Consider the following 19315-nt stretch of genomic DNA (forward strand, 5'->3'; position numbering starts at 1 on the left):
AGCAATTGATTGAGACAAAATGACAGGACTGGTTCTGGACTGGAAAACATAAAAGCGCCAAGTCTCATGTGTTGAAATAGTAAAAGTAAACTCCAGCACGAGATAATAGTTGTGTTTACAGTAAAAGGCAAAAAAAGCAGCATCGCAGCAACACAATTACATGAAAGGCGCTTGTGTTTGGCGGTAACAATGCTAGTGGACGTTTGGAGGCTCCCGTCCCGGGTCTCTCGGCCCCTGGAGGAGCTGCTGACTGTGCTTACGTTTCACTTGGCCATTCTGTTACCTTTTAAAAGGCACCACCAATAGAGCCTGCTTGTAAATTACCCCAATGAGGCTCAACCCTGCCAACTTCAGGCAGTAAATAATTCCTGCTCGCTCATCCAAAAGCCCCCTCACCTCGCAACCGCCCCCACACAAACACACACACACATAAACACACCGTTGGGCCACCCCAGTCCCCCGTATTAACTCCCAGTGGCCAACCCATGCCTCCCACCCCCTTCACCAATCAGAATGAGGCAGAATCTTCCTACAGACCAAAGTTATTCCATAATTATGATATTATTTATGGCTTGAAAGAAGTGCTTCCAGGCAGTGGGGGTGGACAAACCAAAACACTGGGCCGTAACTTAAGATCTCGTGTTGCTATCATTAGATCTCTCTTGTCAGAGTAGCAAACAGCACATGAATGTTTTTACAAATGCATTTGTATTTGTGTTAAGCGTTGTTCATACTTCCACTGTTCCACTGTGTTAGACACTAAGCTTCACTTTGTCAGCAGCCTGCCGAGGGGTTGCTAAGGGAGTCATAGGTGAAGGGATGCTGGGGAGCCATGGTGCCGACAGGGAGGAAACCTTTTTATGACAAAGGAGAGGAAATGGACTTGGAAGTTGACTTAGTGCTAGCTGGCTATCTAACGTAATGCTTTCCTTGGCTGTCAAACGCTGTTTTGGCATCGCCATGGTAACGTGAGGACCAACCGTAACCTCAGACTTCACGGTGACCTTGCTCACTTGGTTTCCAGTAGAAGCATTTTGGAAAAAGAAGGTTAGGGTCAATTCTGCAACAGCTTTCTCCTCAGTTGGGCTCCAAACAATACCATAAGAAATGGCCAAACAGTTTGAATCTGGCAGCACCGGCTCAGACGGCTTTGGCTTTTGTTATGTAAGAAACCTCCCGATGACTGGAGGCCTAAACAGCACGTCATCAGTAAGAGCACAAGAAACATGCTTTAAAGTAAAACAAGATACAACTCTTACTGTTTCTATTTCCATTTATTTCCATTCAATTTCCATTTCTCACTATATTTAGAATCTGTTTTGACACTAGACTAAATTTCCAAGCATCCCTTTATCCTGCATCATCTTACACCTCCTCACCTGGGGCCCAGCTCATCCTCACTCCGCCACACAAAGTCTCCAAACTTCTCATAGTGTGAGTTATAGTGGTGCTGCACTCGATACAGCAGTGGAGGCGGGATCTCCATCAGCGTGTTGTAGGCCAGCTGCTGCTCCTTGCCGCTGGTGTAGCCGTTGTACAGGTTGTACACCCTGTCTGCGAGTTCTACGCAGGTGAGAGACAGAAGATAGAGAAGCTCAAAGGGTGACGAGGAAAGCAAATGAAATCGTTGAAATGAATCAAATTTCATTCTTATTTTAGGTTTTGGTTTTTGTAATGTTCATTTCCGTGGAAGTTTAGTTGGACTTCATCGGCTGTACATAAAAAGTAAGAACAGCTTCGGCAAGTGTGGACAATGACTTAGGAGATTTATGCAAAAAGCATTAAAGGATTGGAAGAACACACTGTGCGAACAGGAAGGCGTACTTGGAAACAGTGAAAAGGTAAAAGTACCTTCGGCTCGGCTGTCATCCACTACAGGACAGGACGTCCGCACGGAGACGAAGCTCGCCTCCGAATGACTGCCTCTGCTGTCCACTGCGTTCAGAGTGAACCTGAAGGTGACACAAAGGGAACAAGCACTGCATGTTTACTATTTGTCATATTACACGTCAAACTCATCACAGATTCTTAACAATGCAACCAAATCTAACTGATTCCTCGTGAAAATGCAATTACTATAGTATTAGTTTTACAATTTGTAAAGTTAAATATTTCACACTGATGATTCCATTGTTCCAATGTGGCATTCAACTCTTCCATCTCGCTCATACACAGGTTCCTTCTGCATAGAGCTCCCAAACGTCTGCTGCGCTAGTCGGGCAGCGTTCCCCAACGCTCCCGGCCAGCTTCTCCCACACCAGCTCGATGGGCTCGATGGTGAGCGAGCTGGCCAAACCACCACTGAGCGGCTATGTTCTTCTCACACAGCTGGAAAGAGCACTTGGGGTTATTGTCCTGATGCAAAACAGGCCAAAGGGAAAGGCGCGCTGTTCAATATGGAGTGGCATCCACGCTCACGCTGTGAAAGTGGACCAGACGTTTGTCATGACCACGTCCAGAAGCGGAGCACAGGTCTGATCTCCGGCCACGAGCAGAGCTTTCCTGATCCACAGCAGAGCAGTAGCAGCCGCAGCATGTTTGACCCCAGACATGTTTAGGTAATGATTAGAACATGAATGATTGATTAACAATATGGAAACTGAATACGGGTGGAACAAACTCAAAACTACCTGTGGTTTTAATCCACTCGAGTCCAAGTCAAGCACCATTGAAAGTATCATTTGTTTTACCCTTATGTTGCTCTATTCTTGATTTTATATTTTTAGTTTAAAGACTTTTAGACCTTTTGTGCCAATAAACGAGAGTAGGACCTTGTTGCAGTGTAAGTTCCTGCAGGAGGACGTCCCACCGCCCTATAGAAACGCGTCCATGCGTTTTTCCAGTAACGGTTCTGGTGGCTCTGCCTTGTTGCTGTATCTCCTCAGTCTCCTTGACAGGGCTTTCGAGCCTTTGTGCAGTCGTCTCCAGGACCTTGGAGAGTGTCCACCCCCTGTATTTTCCCAGCAGTCTTTGGTGGCATTGCCATACTGTAAGTACTTTGCTGGCATCTGCTAAAATAATATCTCATGGTATTTTTCCACAGAGACTAATCAGTCCTGACAGTTTACTGTAGCTTGTACATAAAACATGTGCATCTGATATTAGCTTTAAGTTAAGTCCAAGTAAAAGCTTATAAAATTGAGTGGTCTCGCTAGGTGAGTGCATATCTGATCACAGACTTGCATTACATCGACTCTTCAGGAAATGTCTTCTTAACAAGGAGCCAGGGATTATGGGATTTAATTACATCTGAAAGTGAGTACGACCAATACCACAATGGTAGAGGAGAGAGGAGTAAAAGGTCACCTGGCTTGACTTCCAGAACTCCGTGAGGACAAAGTTCCTCTCCATGAAAATGTCAGACATCACAGTTTTATGGCTTCCTTGACAGATTTCAGGACCATTCAGTACCCTGATAAGAACCCGCACCAAACAGTTCAGGACACACTGATGAAATATAAAGCATCTCAAGTTTGGTAGGGCCACACAGCCCAGAATAGCAAACAAATGACCTTTACATGGCCTTTTGAAAATGCCAATCTATGTACTTCTGAATAACAAGAAGTACCAGGAGGAGCTGGTCACGGTCTATAAACAAGGATCAAGGGTGGCACAGATTAAGCCATCGGTACCTTTGCGACGGCGAGGAGCGGCGGGGCGGACGTCGCTCTCATGAGTGTGTATGACTGTTTGCCATCTTGATGGTGGCAGAGGTTCTAACGTGCAGCACTGCTACCAGGAGTCACTGTGTAACCATGGCAACTCCAGAAACAACGCCCAAGGGGATGCTGATGCAAAAAAATGACTCTTTGTGGTCTGCTATTAAACCGGATGCCACTTGCTTTAGTGCCTTGCCAAATGAGCGAGAGTTCGGCCCTCTGGCCTGAGGGTACGTTTAGTTTGTGCGTTTAGAGTGGTCTTTGCGTGAGAGTGTTAAATGTAACAAAAGTCTGAAATAGGAATAGCTCATTGAATAGATGTAATAAATCACATCAGAGTTGGCCTCTGTTTGCTGTGGATCCCAGGGTTGCGATATTGTGCATGTGAGCGCACAACCAGAATGCCATGACACTGGAATAAAACAGGAGTTTCCATTTGACCCGTTTTAAGTATTATTTCCTGTGAAGGCTGTGATGCTAACTTATGCAGACTTGTGGGAAAATAGTTTTGTGTATGCTATTTTCCGAGAACAAAATAAGATGATCCTTTGGTCCACATTCATGTTTTTCTTACGGCGGGGGAAGTTTTGAAGAAGTTAATTAAGTATTGAGAAACGTTTGTAACTAGTTATGAAAAACTTTCAGCAGTATTTCCAAAAAGTTACCACTGGAAAAACAAAAAGGGAAACCACAAAGCCCAGTCAGACAAAATGAACAACTGAGATGGCATTCCTGCGCTAAATCGTGTTAGAAATACACAAGAGAAATGATCATACTGTTGTTGCCTTTCTTCCTAAACCCATTTGCCATTTTTTAAAGCATTGTCATCCGAGAGTTGTTTCACTGCTGTCAAATGACTGTTTTGTTAGTAGTAATTCGACCTGTTTGGACATTGCTCACATAGTTCCTCTGGTCTTGTTATTCAGCAGGGTGGATGCGGTGTTCCCCAAGAACCTCACAAAAGACACACGGGCCGCGCTGGCTCCTCTGCCCAGCAAAACAATGCAGTCACACTGTTTAAATTATGTGGCCGCATAACGTGCAAATGGCTGCAGTGTGGTGGGAGGGGGGGGGGGGGGGGGGGGGGGCGGGGGGTTTATCAAGTCATTTTGCTAAAGGTTTTGTTTGGGTGCCACGATGTGAGCCTGCCAGCCGTTTACGGCCGCTTTTGGTTGTTTTAAGAGTTGGCATCCGTGACAGGTAATGTTTCCCGTTCCACAGCTTTTGCAGCAATTAGAAGATTGTTATGTATCGCAATAACGCCGTGACTGCAGGGAGTTTAGTTTAGACAACGGGGAGGAAATTTGACACAGACACTCATGTATTGCAAGCAGCACGGCCGAGCAGTGGAACTTTGGGGGGGATGTGTTGCTTTAAGATACTGTGGATCTCATTCGTGGACATTATTAGCAGTTACAGGGGCCAATTGGACAAAGTCGGGCTCGTACTGATGACTAAGATTGCCTGAGAGAACAAAAGGCCCAGCCACAGTGTGGCCTGCCACGAGAATGTCAAAACACAAGGCAGCCGAGTTGGTAAGACACACACACACACACACACACACACACACACACACACACACACACACACACACACACACACACACACACACACACACACACACACACACACACGTAACGAAGCAAAAAATAACCACACACATACACTTTCCTTTGTCGCCGTGTCTATTTGCATCGCTTGCATATAGCTCAGCTCATCTATCTCCTCTTTCTAATTCCCTGTCTCTCAAATCTATTCCAAGGCTGTCTGGTGCACATGGCTCCTTTGGATGTGCTCGGGTTTGTCTGTGTGCCACAGTTTTGAAAGCTCAGCGAACAATGAGGTGGACAAATGACAGATTAACGTTTGCGTAAATTAACAATGTTGCCATTAAAGTAACCATTGTCCTCTAATTTAATGAGACAGTGCAGGGGGTGGGGGGGGGGGGCTGAGCGGGCGATGGCAAGACAGAGAGCTCGGAGACAGGCGGAGGAATGGGAGAAAGCGAAAGAGGATCAATTAGGGCAGTATTTTTGGCACGCTGAGAGAAGCCGGGGCAGGAGGGGAATGCCTTTTCCATGACGTCAACGTTTGGACACGCATCAGTCGAGCTCAGTCCACAAATCAATCAAAGCCACGTAGAATTGTCTCTCTGCCTAAAGAATTTGTGGCAGCTTACAGTATCTCATGACTCTGTAGCCCTCCGACCTGGTGATGTCATCCTGGCGCAAGTGCCCCTAAATAAAACGGCCGTGCCAACGTGTCGTAAATTAGCGGAATGATCTCAGCCACAAATGATTCCACTTGCAGAGCTGCGGGACTATTGTTCCAAATGATAAAACTATTTAGGCCTCAAAAGTGCCAGATCATCGTCTCACACGTTGAAGTATTTAATAAACAATCTCATGATAATATGAGCTATACACTATCCCAAAAATGTTGATTTAGATTGATATTATCCTGAATCTGCTCAAAGTCTCCAGTTGTGGTTTGAGTGTAGTGCAGCGGTTCTGGAGGACGTGCGCTGGCTGTCCGGCTGGAACGCCGTCTGGTCGTTTCCTGAAATTTCAAATTCAAATGAGGGAATTCCAAATCATCTACAATCGGGAAACACTGGAGCCAGTGGCAGATGGGATTCTCATCTGGACGTCATACTTGTGGAGGCATTTAACCTGTCAGTGTTATGGAATGCACGGAGACGGTGGGTGCGTTGCACAAAGTACAGAGTAGGAAAATGGGATAAACCAGCGAAGTGGACGACCTTTTTCTCGCGGGGGGAAATCCCTGCTGCCTTGGCTACTTCCTTCAAGATGACTATGATGTATCAAGATATTTTACGCAGAGCATGGACGGACAAGTGGTTTTGGCCCGCGAGATGCTGCAACACTTGCACGTCGCTCAGATCGCTTTACCAGCCATTCAACTCCACCGTGCGCATCAGAGAGCACTTCCAGAAGTCTGCGTAGCATCAGATTAAAGGCACTCAACCAGTCTGAGGTTCTGTGGCTCCAGAAAGCAGCCTTTGAGCTCCCGCTGCCTATATATGTACATGTAACACAGACAGTGGTGTTCTTTGGTGAAGTGCGGTGGACAGTGATGCAGCTTCTGCACTGGCTGCTGAGCTGAGGAGGAATCAGGAGGATGCACGGCAGTAACACAATCAGTCTAATGCACAATATCACATTACAGCATCTTTTGGCCTGTCACTGGTTGCGAATGCTACACTGCGGCCACTAGTTTATGATTCTCCCCGTTTTCTCCCGATATTCCAGATTGTTGTTATTTATTGATGCACTTTTCTGCAGTTCTCATTACAGACTGTCATACATAAGCCAAATTACCCCTCACGCTTAACACCACTTTAATTTACACGACTGTTTAGAGACGCCCATTTACCTGTCGCCGTTCACCCACTCAGCACTAACGCGACGCTGAAAAATAATGTGCAAGGCAGTTTTCTCGAGGAAAAGCAATTCTTCTAAGAGTGCGTGCCGCTTTTAACTTTCAACCTTTTTGGCATGAAGTTACCACTACAGTTCATCCGACGTATTGGGAATCACTTATTATTTTCTGAAAATAACTTTGGAAATGAGGTGTGTAACTATTCATAGAGAAAACAGCATTTTTGTTATCATGGGGAACATTAGGGCCACAGCAGCTGTGGTAATGATGAAGTGTAAAGCCAATAGCAGTAGAGGTCTTATCAGGCTCCTGATTAAGACAAGCGGACTTGGCTGCAAACAGATGTGCCCTCAGACGTAATTCCGACGTAAATTCTGCTCTTATCAAAGAAAAACAACGCTCTGGAGAATGCCTAAACAAAGATAGCGCTTCTACAAAGTTGGAAAAAAACGGGTCCTGCTGCAGGTTTTTGTAAGTGGAAGTCTGACTTTTACAGATTAACAGTAAAGTTATGCTCCCACTATTCTTCATCCACTGTCAAAGGTTGTAGGGAACTCCGATTTGTTATTTTTAAAGTAAAATAGATGGTATCTAGCTATTTGTCATTGTTTTAACATTTTAGAAGTGTCATTAATAATGAATGACTAATTCTAAGCCTCTTTCATGTATTTAATCACCTTCGGTTCCTTGTGAAAATGCTCAGTTCTGAACAGGCTGTTCTAACTCCATGTGCATCTCTCATCCTGACAGGTACTATATCCACTTCTCTCGCCTCCCTGCTATCCTCACCTTATGTCTGTGTGGCATTTAGGGACCATACAGTGTGTTCAAAGCTGCGACTGATGAATGGGACAGAACCTTGGGTTAGTGCTTGAGAATATATAGAAACGTCCAACCCCATCAATGCATTTGTGTCATGCGTGGTTTTAAATGTTTTGAAAAAACAACTGTCTTCATGCAACAAACATTCAATAGAAATGGGTACAATTGTGGGTTGTGTTACTATGCTATGTATCCGCATGCAGAAAGGGCGACCACATTAGGCTACCCCGGAGTTTTCCATGCGCTTCTAAATTCTGTTTTTACTGTTTTGTAAGGCAACACTGAGGTTCCCAAAACAAACCAAGGACATCAAGTTGAACAAAGTGTTTCACGCACCCATTGACAGCCACAACAACATCTGGGCCCGTGTCTGCTGGATTGCACTTACAACTTTATTTTAAGACGTCGAAGGAGGGGAATTGTGATGCGTGTCATTGTAATACCCACTGGTGAACAAAGGCAAAACATCAAATGAGCTCTGTTAACTTCATGTTAGGTTTTATTTACAACAAAACTCATATTTGCATGTTTGGCTCGTTAAAACCACCCAAACCCCACAGACACAGAACGACCAGTGTTTCTGTTGAGTATGAGCCTTTATACTGATCCATTTCACCGTTCTCCTCTGACCAAAGAGGGGCGACAATGGAGGCGTCCACCACATCGATACAGAATATGCTTGCCTGCTTTCCCTTAACTGGAGCCAGCTGTTCTTCAGGAGTAGGTAACAAAATTCACCCCCTGAAACTAAATAACATTCACAGCAGGAACTGTAGACACCCAGGGGAGGATGTGGTATTGTTAATATGTGCCCAGTCATTGTTGTTTGGAATGATGTAAACATGACCACAACACAGTGTTTAATGAACGCTCTTTACATGGTAATAGGAAATAATGAACTCATAAAAATGTGGTCAGAAAAAAGGATCAAGTCGATTAGGTTGCAATAAACTGTGAGCAAAGCCAAGAGCAGTGTCACAGCAAACTATATAGGATAATATTCTAAGATGTGCTACTGACCACACACAAATGGAAAGCTTCAAAATTGTTTTCAGTCGACTAAAACTACTATAAAGCTTTTCATTACATACTATGTATATGTTGACTCTTTTTTCATCTTTTTTCAGCATAGTACAGTATGTCATCAAAATGGGGCATACATGTAGTATAGTACCTGGTGAAATATGCCATGTCATCAAAAAAGTCATGTTGTATGAAAGTATGTTGTCAAAAACAAATTGAGTGTTTTCAACACATATAGTATGTGTATACAGCAGAGTATACTGTAGTATGTTATTAAAAAAGTCATGCTATAATATGTGGTGAAAAAACATAATAGTCAGCCAGTATAATATGTCATAAAAAATTAGCATATTATACATTATACAAAAAATGGTAATAGTATATAGTATGTGATGAAAAAAGATTCATAGCATATCAGAGAGAACAGAGAGAAGAATCATAGTATGTTATAAAATCTGCAATAAAACCTGTGGTGGTAGCACGCATAACTCTAAAAGTTTTCCAAACTGGGACTTGAACCCAGGGCTGTGAGTGCAAAATACTAATAATTGTCTAACTACTAAAACAGGTAGGGAGTATTTTTTATCGACTCTGTGCCATAACTGATCTGTTTTAGAAAGTGAGTCTATATATATATATATATATATATATATATATATATATATATATATATATATATATATATATATATATATATATATATATATATATATATATATATATATATATATATATATATACACAGTATACATTCCTCTAGAAAATGCCCCAAACTAGTCCTGTGTTTAGAAAACGATAGCATCGTTTGCAGGTTTGAAGTGAAACCATGCTGGAGGTTAAATGTAAGAAGACAACTTTCCTCAGACTGAAGAAGCCAAACAAATTCACCTAGATGATTTGACTTATGTACACACTGGGACCTGAATCCAAATCCAGGAGTGCAAAAGAGCTGTCTAACCACCGAGCCACATCAACAGTTAGAAACCAACAATTACTTAGGCTACTCTGTGGCATGATTCAATTTTTGAATCAGTAAAATAATAAAATTTATGTAATATAAATATATATGAATATAAAATAAAATGTGTTCATATAATATGTAATGAAAAAAACATATGTATGTATGTGTGAGAAGGTCATAGTATAGTTTATGATCAAACAAAGGGCATAGTATAGTATAGTATAGTACAGTACAGTATAGTATAGTATAGTAGTAAACAGTTGTATCAACTGTCCTTTGTATTGTGAAGTTGCCTTTTAACTAATCTATTTCCACACGTTTGCCTGCATCACAAAAAAAAACACTTTCTAACACCTGACCCTGGAGAACTAAAGTACTGTACTAAATTTTCATACAAATACAAAGCTTTGCATATTGTACCAATCATAGTATGATGACAATGATCTTCAAGCTCAAAAATATTCCACGTACCTTTATTGATTTGCAAATTTAATTTCACAAGGTAAACATCAGACTGTTTTCTTACAGCCTATTAGTTCTGAAAATATTTCTGCACAAAGTACAACAGAACACAATTTACGCCTCATGTTTATTCATACTGTGTAGAAATAAGCAGCTACAATAAATCAGTTAGTCAATTGACAGGAAACTTGGCAAAGAGCGCTGGCAAACTTACTTGTACAGACTGTCGGGTTCTAGGCACTTGAAGACCACAGAATACAACACAGAGTGCGGATGGTCTCCGCTCCTTCTCCCGGCAATAACGCAGGAGGAACCCAAACCCGAGAACAGATCATCCATCAAGCTCAGAACCTCACCTGGTAGAGAGATAAAGAGAAGAACAGAATGAGGCGAATCTCACAGAAAGCTCATTCTGTTAAATGTTAAATGTACTGTTTTACCATCTGTCACACTTTTAGCCAAAAAGGCATTTTCTACCGTCTATTGTTCGTACTTAAACGAAATAACGGCGCACACTTTAACAAGAAAAACAATGGTGCACAATGTGAACGTAGCCATGAATGGATTTCTACGTTTTGGAAAGCGGTGCTTTCCTGATGACTGTGCCATTTGTCTCTGGTGTGAGTTTCACCTCCACCTGGTCCTTGGGGAGTCTTTCACCAGCACCGGACCCGGGGCTAAATTAAATATGACTTTTTACTGGCACCGGCTCATACATTACAGAACTGTAAGAAAACAGGATTTCTTTCCTTTATGGGCACATGGTACCGCTGCAGTGATATCTCACCGAGCACCAGGCCGTCTCACAAAACAAGTTGTGAAATATCTTTCATGTCAGCTTACGGGAAAAAGCGAGCAACGCACACTTGTTCGTTTAGACACACGCAGACACGCATACCGCCAGTTTCCAGTGCTCGTGGGGGTGAGGAAAAAAAAGGGGAGCTGTCAAAATAGTATAAAAGCTCTCAACCAGTTGGATTTCCAGCTATTTCTACATGAGCTAAAGGGCAGCTTAGTTTTAGCTTATGGTACACGGGCCAACTTATAAACACAAAGAGTAGGACTGGCTGGTGGGGCATGAGGGGATGGTAAGAAAAGGTTGCAGAGAGGGAGAGGAAAAAGAAGTGCACGAATGAATGAGTTGACCTTTTCACAGAAAGAGCCCAGTGTAAACACACCGTTGCCGGTTCAAAGGTTTGAGCTTTTTAAACATGGAGCTCAAATTGGACACCATTTCCTTGCTTATGGCAGCAAGTTGCCAAATGTGAAAGAAGTGTTGTTGAGCGTTTTTGTTCAGACCCACAATGGGTGGAGAATTCTCTGCACCTTTTGTTATCAATTACTACTATGTTTCCTTTATTATGCAACTTCACATCCAGTTTGAACTCTTTTACTCTTTGGACCACCTGTATCCACTGTTTATATACGTTTTGATAATGACTGGATAAGCTGTTTGACACAGGGAAAACTATTAAACATATATTATCTTGGTTTTGTCAACTGAACGTCTAGAGGCCAGATGTTTTACGTGATGTCACCTTGTAACGTAACTTAACCGCTGCTGATGCTGATACGCTGGGATTAAACCTCATCAGGAGAAATTCCATCAAACTGTGTTCACTGAGTCTTTCCCACATTACTGGAGCATGATTATTACAGTACATGTCAAGGACAACACAGCACAGTCCAAGATGTGTGTCTACAATTTGATCAGTTTTAGTTTTAGTCTGGATCCAGAAGTTGCACTGGTTTAAACCATGGACTGATCAACGAGCACCAACGTCAGTGCAGTTACATGTACAGTACAGTAAAACCCACCAATGTCTGCCATTTCCAGACAGGCCAGGTATCGGATCTTGTGTTTGGCCGACGAGGTGACTGTATAAGATCAGAGAATGATTAGGGCATCGGTCGAATGCTAATAAAGAAACTAAGCATGAGGAAGGACATGTTTACTTTATCAATACTTAATCAAAACCGCAGCCTTCCGCTAACTTTAATCAACAGCCTGAACCCGACCGCACACATTACTCAGCAGCCATCGCACTCTAATCATCTGCACAGAGACATGGTAGGAAACACGCGCTCTGTCTCCACCGACGGCCAGCGCAGCTCTGCAAGTAATTCAAATTAGTAAAGCAACCTTTTGTGCTGTGTTTCTATCTTCCTGTTTGAAACAAAGTACGTGTGTGGCTCTCTTATTTTTCTTGCAATTAGCGCCCTGAGTATGTGGACACGCCACAGTTTGGTGGAAGAATAAATCATGCCAAGCGCTCCACGAGATCTTTTGCAGAAATAATTGGTAATGATCTATTAAAGATTGACTGTTGACCTGACTTGACCTGTGTTCATTATGCCTTTCAAAGCTCTTCCCCCACCTTTTATTGCAAGCAGTTAGAAGAGGAATGCCCGCCACATGCCAAATTCCTGGTACTTCACAAATGCTTTCAGTAGAAAGTGACAGTTCTGAAAACAGGAGTAAAAGGAAAGAATGGAAGAGGAAAAGCGTCGAGGGGAAGAGACAAGCATTTAACAAGAATGAAAAAAAAGAGCGTTTTATGATTTTGGATCCAGTCATAGAGAGGAATGAGGATGTCATTGGGTGTCAAGCTGAAGAACGACTAGTCGATATGTCATTTGTGATCATACTGATAAACAAAATTTTAAAAGTCAGACCATTTTGTTCTTTGTGATGTACAGGCTGGATATTAATCATAGCTGGGTTGGAATTCTTGGCCCTTATATTCATCCCCATTTGTCTTGTTTTCAGAAAACCTGCCTTCAACTTGTAAATTTCAAGCCAAGATTCTTCTGTTATGACTGAAGTTTTCATTTTCAGATGTTGGTAAGGCTTGGTAACCTTGATTCGACTGTGCGTGTGCAGAAAAGAACAGAATAACGTCATTTATTGATTTTTTTAGGACCAATATAAAATATCTACATGCTGTACTGGAAATGAACAATTCACTTGAATTCAAAGACCAATAAATATGCATTGACCAAAAATGTCGATCATAGCGTTCCAGTAGCAAATACAATAATATAATAATAAAATACTACTTTATTACGGTACACTACTATAAACACAAAATAGAGATTTAAGTAGTTTTGTGACATGAGACAACATATGATAATTGTACATTAGACATATAGTGTAAATAGACCACTTAGCTTGATCTGGAAGACTAACGCAAAGACAAATAGTGCTCAGTGGGTCTAGAGTGCTTTACTATATAATTACCAATTTACGAACTCAGCAGGAAAAATGTGTATAAGTTTTAGTTCTTTTTACAATCATATACTATTACCTTGCAAACTTTACCCACACATCCCATAAGTCAGACTCTCCTTAAAGCTATAACTTATTATACAGGTACATAAATGCGTGCCAGCTTGGTGGTGTAGCAAAAAAACAAGTAATAAAAATATAGAAATATTCTAAACAAACGTAGAACGCGAGGCGGTTTTACGAGGAGTTAATATAAAATCGTAAAAAACATTTGCATTACATACATCCAAATAACAGCAGCATAAATAAATTTATTTTAACAAAGGGCCAAGAAACTGTCAAATTACTGTCAAGTAAGAAGTAATCTCCAGGCCAGGTAATGGAAAATCACTTTATTGGCCTGTATGGTGGAGCGTCATTCATCTTCTCTAATATATAGAGCTGACAGCCGCTGCTTTGACAACAAAGGGCTTTACCTGCGGGATCTAAAAATGCAAAAGAATAAGAGTTTAATTGATGGCTCTGCCTTGTTTCCTTACTGATTTAAGAGACATGCTGGCTTAATTTGTGGACTAGGAACTGACACAAAGCTGGGTGCATTAAATGCATCTGCAAATACTGTTCACTGAGCATGTGCAGCGCCTTGAAACCATCATATTCAAACGGAGCTAAAGGAAGGTTTTAGAAGTTTCACCGCTCTATATTTTTTTGTAATCAAACCCTCCTCGATTCAACGTAGCGACAAAAACAATTTATAATAATAAATTTCTGCATCATCAGCAACATATGATCTAAACTGAGACAAACACGCAGTGCTGAGACAAACCTCGTTTCCCTGATCATACCTGGCAACCAGCTCCCACGCAGCATAAGAGGAGAGGAAAGGTGAGCTGGACGGGTGGTGTGTGCTTTTTCACCCGAGCGTGACAGGGGTGAGGAAATGATACAAGGTGATGAATTGAATGCGGGGTGTTCACACATGCAAAGAGATTGTATGACTCAACAGGAAGCTGGAAGTGTTTTTTACAAGCCGTTGGCCCACATGTTGCCGCGCACGCATTCTAGCGAGGATTTTCATTCATCTTCTTCCTCTAAGGTGGTAACTTTTAAGTGCCTGCATGCCTATGTAGAATTAGGTAATAATAATAATAATCAAAATCTAATCCATTAAGTGTAAAGTCAGATATAAAAACCCACCCAGAAGCAGCATTTATAGTTCCGAGGGGTTCCTCGTGGGTAGGCCTGTGGTCCGTCAACATTTCTGTCAATACCGGAGCCAAACGGCACACAGCTGGCAAAAATTAAGGCCCCTGAAATTCTATTACGGTAAAAGCCATTTTGCGTGTTCTCCAGCTTACATGGCGATTAAAACCTCATGGTACATGCCAGGTGACCTTTTTAGTAAGCAGAGAGGGGAACAAATAATAGCAAATCATGGGAGCGCAGTGGAGTGGACTGATGGACAGTGAACAGAGAGAACCACTCAGATTCGAAAACACGCAGGCCTCGAAAAAGGGTGATGTAGCTGCAAAACAAGCCAAGTTCGGTTTGTTTTTACAGATCAATATCATATACAGTGTCTCAAAGGCCTTTACTGGACCACAAAAGCAACAGTTCCTGACCCAGACTGACCTACATTCTCTAAGAAAGCAAGGAAAACCCCTCTTGAACAATCTTGGCACTTAGCAAAACACAAAAAGGGGGCGGCGGCAGGCACAGGAGGGGACATTCAAGAAGAGATCCTTTTCATGTGCAACGCAGGAGAGCGAGAGCAGCTTCAGGCTGGAGAGGAGCAGGAGCAACAAGTGAGCAGAAGGTTCAGGAGGGATGCGAAAACAAAACAGCGTCTTCAGTAGATAATGAAAAAGCCCATCACTTAGTAATTCACTAATGTGTGCACTCAGGCTATGTACAGTGCAGCATCTGCGCTCACCTTATTTGTCCTTGTGTGGCAGGATGTGAGATCAGTAAGTACTCGGTGGAACGGTGGCAATTCGTCTGCAGCTGAAAGCCAAGTCTCACCGTACTGTTATCCCTGACATCATTTCAATTATGCTATTGAATTCCGGCACGGCGTAATTGCTGCAGCCATTAGGGCTGCGAGCGTGCGCGAGGATGTGGAGGTGAACCCCTGACGTCGGAGCGATCGCACGTCGGGCTTTTCGCGGCCACGGGACGGAATCGGAGGGAATGAACGTGAACACGGTGGAGTTTCTGAACGTCGGTAGCGTAGGATTCACTTGAGCTGAGATGATTTATGATGTCTGTGTTTTCATGAACTTTACACTGTGGTCCGGTCCATTTCAATGTTTCATTTCTTTTATTCGTATATGTTCTTGAGAGGCTCCATGGGTGTATCAGCATACGTGCTACAGTACATGCTGGTCTCTATTTCTGCTAATAGTTCAGTGTTTTTTTCCCCTTTGTGGTTTATTCGCCTTCTGAAATTATGTTCCTGTTTGTCCTCAAACTACCCTCTTAGGGCCTCTTCTGTTAAACTGTCAGCACTCAATCCTGCACTCCCCACACTGAGGCTACACAACACCACCTTTCAGCCCCTCTCTCGCACACACAGTTGACATTACGCAGGTATACACAGTGTCACGCGGAGCCCCACGTCACACGGTGACCCCTGGGGCAGGAAATTCAGGGTAAAAAAAGGACCAAAAACAAAAACAAGACACTGTGGAAGTGTGTTTATGTGTGAGGCGGCTGTAATTGAGTTGAGGGGCGGCTACTAATGACATGCGCGGCAGGTATTTAGAGGAAACAAGCTCCGTGGGAAGGACTTTTCTCCAAATGTGCTGAGCTGCATATAATCGTCCACATGTTTCTGGTGGGACATCCTTTCATATGATTTATTCATTCAAACCGGTTTACATGCATTGAGAGAGAGAGAACTAAAATAGACGCAAGCAGAACGATGTGTTGATGGTTCGTATTCACACGTAAACTTCATTTTGAATGTCCACAAGTGCTCAGGTCATGAAGACGCCTTAACATAGACGGAGGAGGGCCATGTTATATCTCTAACACCTAGAAACACCAAAGCTTCTTGCCTGCATAATCCTTGTTTCCATCCAAATGAAAGAATGCAGCTGGCATATTATAGGTGGACCCAGTGGGAATTAATACCTTACATAAATCTAACCAAGTGTCATCGTTTGATTAGAATCAAGGTCAGACGCATAATTAACACATGCATGATGGAAACATAATGTTGCTTCCCCTAATTAAATAAATGCTTCGTCTCCATAGAAACGCGTTGTCTTTCTCTGGTGTGTCAAGTCACCAGTGACATAATGTTGTAACTGGTGAAGACTGCATGTACTGTAGTACTAATACAATGGACAGCTCAGCCTAAACCTTGATGACACATTTATTAGAGTAATAAGACTGAAATGAATGAAGTTCCTCCCGGCTAATAATAATTACGTTTCCACTCAGCCCACTGCATCATCGTCTATATCGAAGCAACATACAGGTCTGGATGAAACTGTCAATTAGCAGATATAATGGTAAATGAATTTGTGATGCCTCAGGACACAGTAGACGTTTCATTTCACCATCAGCCTGTCAATCTTCTATCTGTAATATACAACAGCATTTTTGCAGCTATGTGAACTGATGATGCTTCAGAAAGAAAGTTCAATTAGGGACATCGTTGAACCTTTAAAAAGAAAAACATGGAGTTCCTCATTATTAATGGAACCAGCCGTAGTAATGCAGAGCTTAGCTTTGGTTATCAAATATAAATGTGATGTGTGATTATCCACGTTCAACAGCTCCATCGTTTCCTGCTCATTTACATATTCAGTGGTAACATGATCAGTGCCTGTTTTTTGATATTCTGGGAAGAGTGTGACACGCTGCTTCTTCCATCCCATGACGTGGTGTATGACACCAGACCATCTCTGCACAGCAGGAAATTGGGTCGTGTGGTGGTTTGTGATGGACTAATGGCCCCTTAGGTGCATGCGGACCATTTTGATGTGACCCGTGTGGGGTCTGCTTTACTGCCCCGTGCTTTTACTGTGGCTTGGACTCCCCCTGGGTCTGTAGCACTAAGAATAGACATGTGGGTGTTGACAGGCTGTTGGATGGTGTCTTACTCTGATGCTGCACTGCATTGGCTGCTTGGTGTGTACTACCATCATCCACCTGCTGCGCCATAATACTGGGCTCTGTGGTAAAGACACCGTTGTTGCTTGTATCACATGCTTGCTTCATGTATGAAAGGTTAAATCCTGTAGTGACAATGTGAGCTGGTCAACAGTATAAGATAACATCCCCTAAATGCTTTCTTGGTGCCTGACTATGATGGGCTGGCGACACTGGCTGATGATTCGCATGCAGATGTTTAAATCCGCATGTGGCTGAAACAATATATGAATACAGACTTAAAGAAAGTGTTTAGTTTTTGCCAATTGTTGGCTATACATGAATCAGCATTAAATTGTGTCTAGCAATAGTTATAATAGCTTTCAGTGAAATTAGCCCCTCGTCGTATTTTATTGCAGACAGCAATTCCATCATTAGTTATTATTTATTTTAGCCATTTTGTGTTTGCGGTGCCCAAACTGCAAAGTGGGGCCAATCAATCTTAATCTAATGCTTAAATGCATTTAAAATTGATTTTTAGCAAGCACTAAAATGAACAAAGACCGAGTCCTGACAATATGAAAAAGAGTTTTACTGTATCAGTGGTTCATATTACTCTGTGGTCTCATAGTTAAATCCACAACTACTGAGGATAAAATACCTGGAAAAAGAAAGGCAGAATCATTATCTTGTCTCAATTGCACCTCCAGCACAAGTTTTATGAACACATATGTATAAATATTTTCATATTATAAGGGACACTGGGGGTGTGTCATGGTTACTGAATGATGGAGAAGAAAATGAAATGAAGTCTTTACCTATGACGAAAAGAGAGAGAGAGAGAAAGGAGAGAGAGAGAGAGAGAGAGAGAGAGAGAGAGAGAGAAAGAGAGAGAGAGAGAGAGAGAGAGACTAACCGTATGTGTGTGCGAAATGGGAAAGGAAGCAAAAAGGGAATGGGAATGCAGAAAGCCCTTGGCCCCCTGCCTGCAATCTGCAATCTGCTGATGGTGAAGCTCGTGACGAGGAGGTGCACAGCGTCCATTTTTAGCGATGAGGTCATCTTTAATTAACAAAACAAAGAGAGTCAGCTGTGTCACTCCAAGCTGTTATCTGCAGCCATGCTCAAGGACACCGTTTATCTCCATATAATTCAATCTCTTTGAATGAGGACTTATCGACGCATTGGGGGGCATTCTTGCTCTCGCCAATAATGAAGCTGTTACATAAACGGGGGAGGGGGATGCCGCTGACCCCCATCACCGGAGAGGTATGTGGAGGTAGGAGACACAAGAGGAGAGTGAAGCAGGGGAAGATCCACGCGACATGTGTGTCGATGGAGCGGCAGCGTGAGCGAACTGGAACTAAAATAAGTGCAAAGATCAAACGGCTGATCTGCTTCTCAGTCCAACAGTGCCAGCGTGAGGTGACATCATTGCTGCTCCTCCACGCTCCGAGCTCTCCCGCCTCTCCTCCCTCCCTCCCTCCCTCCCTCCCTCCCTCTCTTTTCACCCTTCTTCTCACCTGACTGCGCCTTTACACGTTTTCTTAGAATTTCTTCTCACCTTCTCCTTCCGGCAAATCTTAATCCTCCTGCTCCGCCCTGCCCTCCATTTTTCATCATGTCACAAAATCAAGTGTGTGTGTGTGTGTGTGT

At 42.7% G+C, this 19315-nt stretch overlaps 1 protein-coding gene across 13 annotated transcripts in view; it reads right to left on the minus strand.

Annotated features, from left to right (window-relative positions):
* LOC114867131 (myosin light chain 4-like) overlaps positions 1 to 19315 on the minus strand; it is a 231467-nt gene that overhangs the window by 2508 nt on the left and 209644 nt on the right. For 12 of the 13 annotated variants that reach the window (XM_055513698.1, XM_055513697.1, XM_055513691.1 and 9 more), the window contains 3 exons: positions 10544 to 10685; positions 1852 to 1952; positions 1380 to 1563 (listed from right to left, as the gene is read on the minus strand). In XM_055513698.1, the coding sequence (XP_055369673.1) occupies positions 1380 to 1563; positions 1852 to 1952; positions 10544 to 10685 (427 nt within the window). Of the gene's footprint in view, positions 1 to 1379; positions 1564 to 1851; positions 1953 to 10543; positions 10686 to 10749; positions 14044 to 19315 lie in introns of those variants that run through there. The other variant, XM_055513699.1, reaches the window with a different exon arrangement.

This window comes from Betta splendens, chromosome 12 (assembly GCF_900634795.4).
Source record: "Betta splendens chromosome 12, fBetSpl5.4, whole genome shotgun sequence".
NCBI lineage: Eukaryota > Metazoa > Chordata > Actinopteri > Anabantiformes > Osphronemidae > Betta > Betta splendens.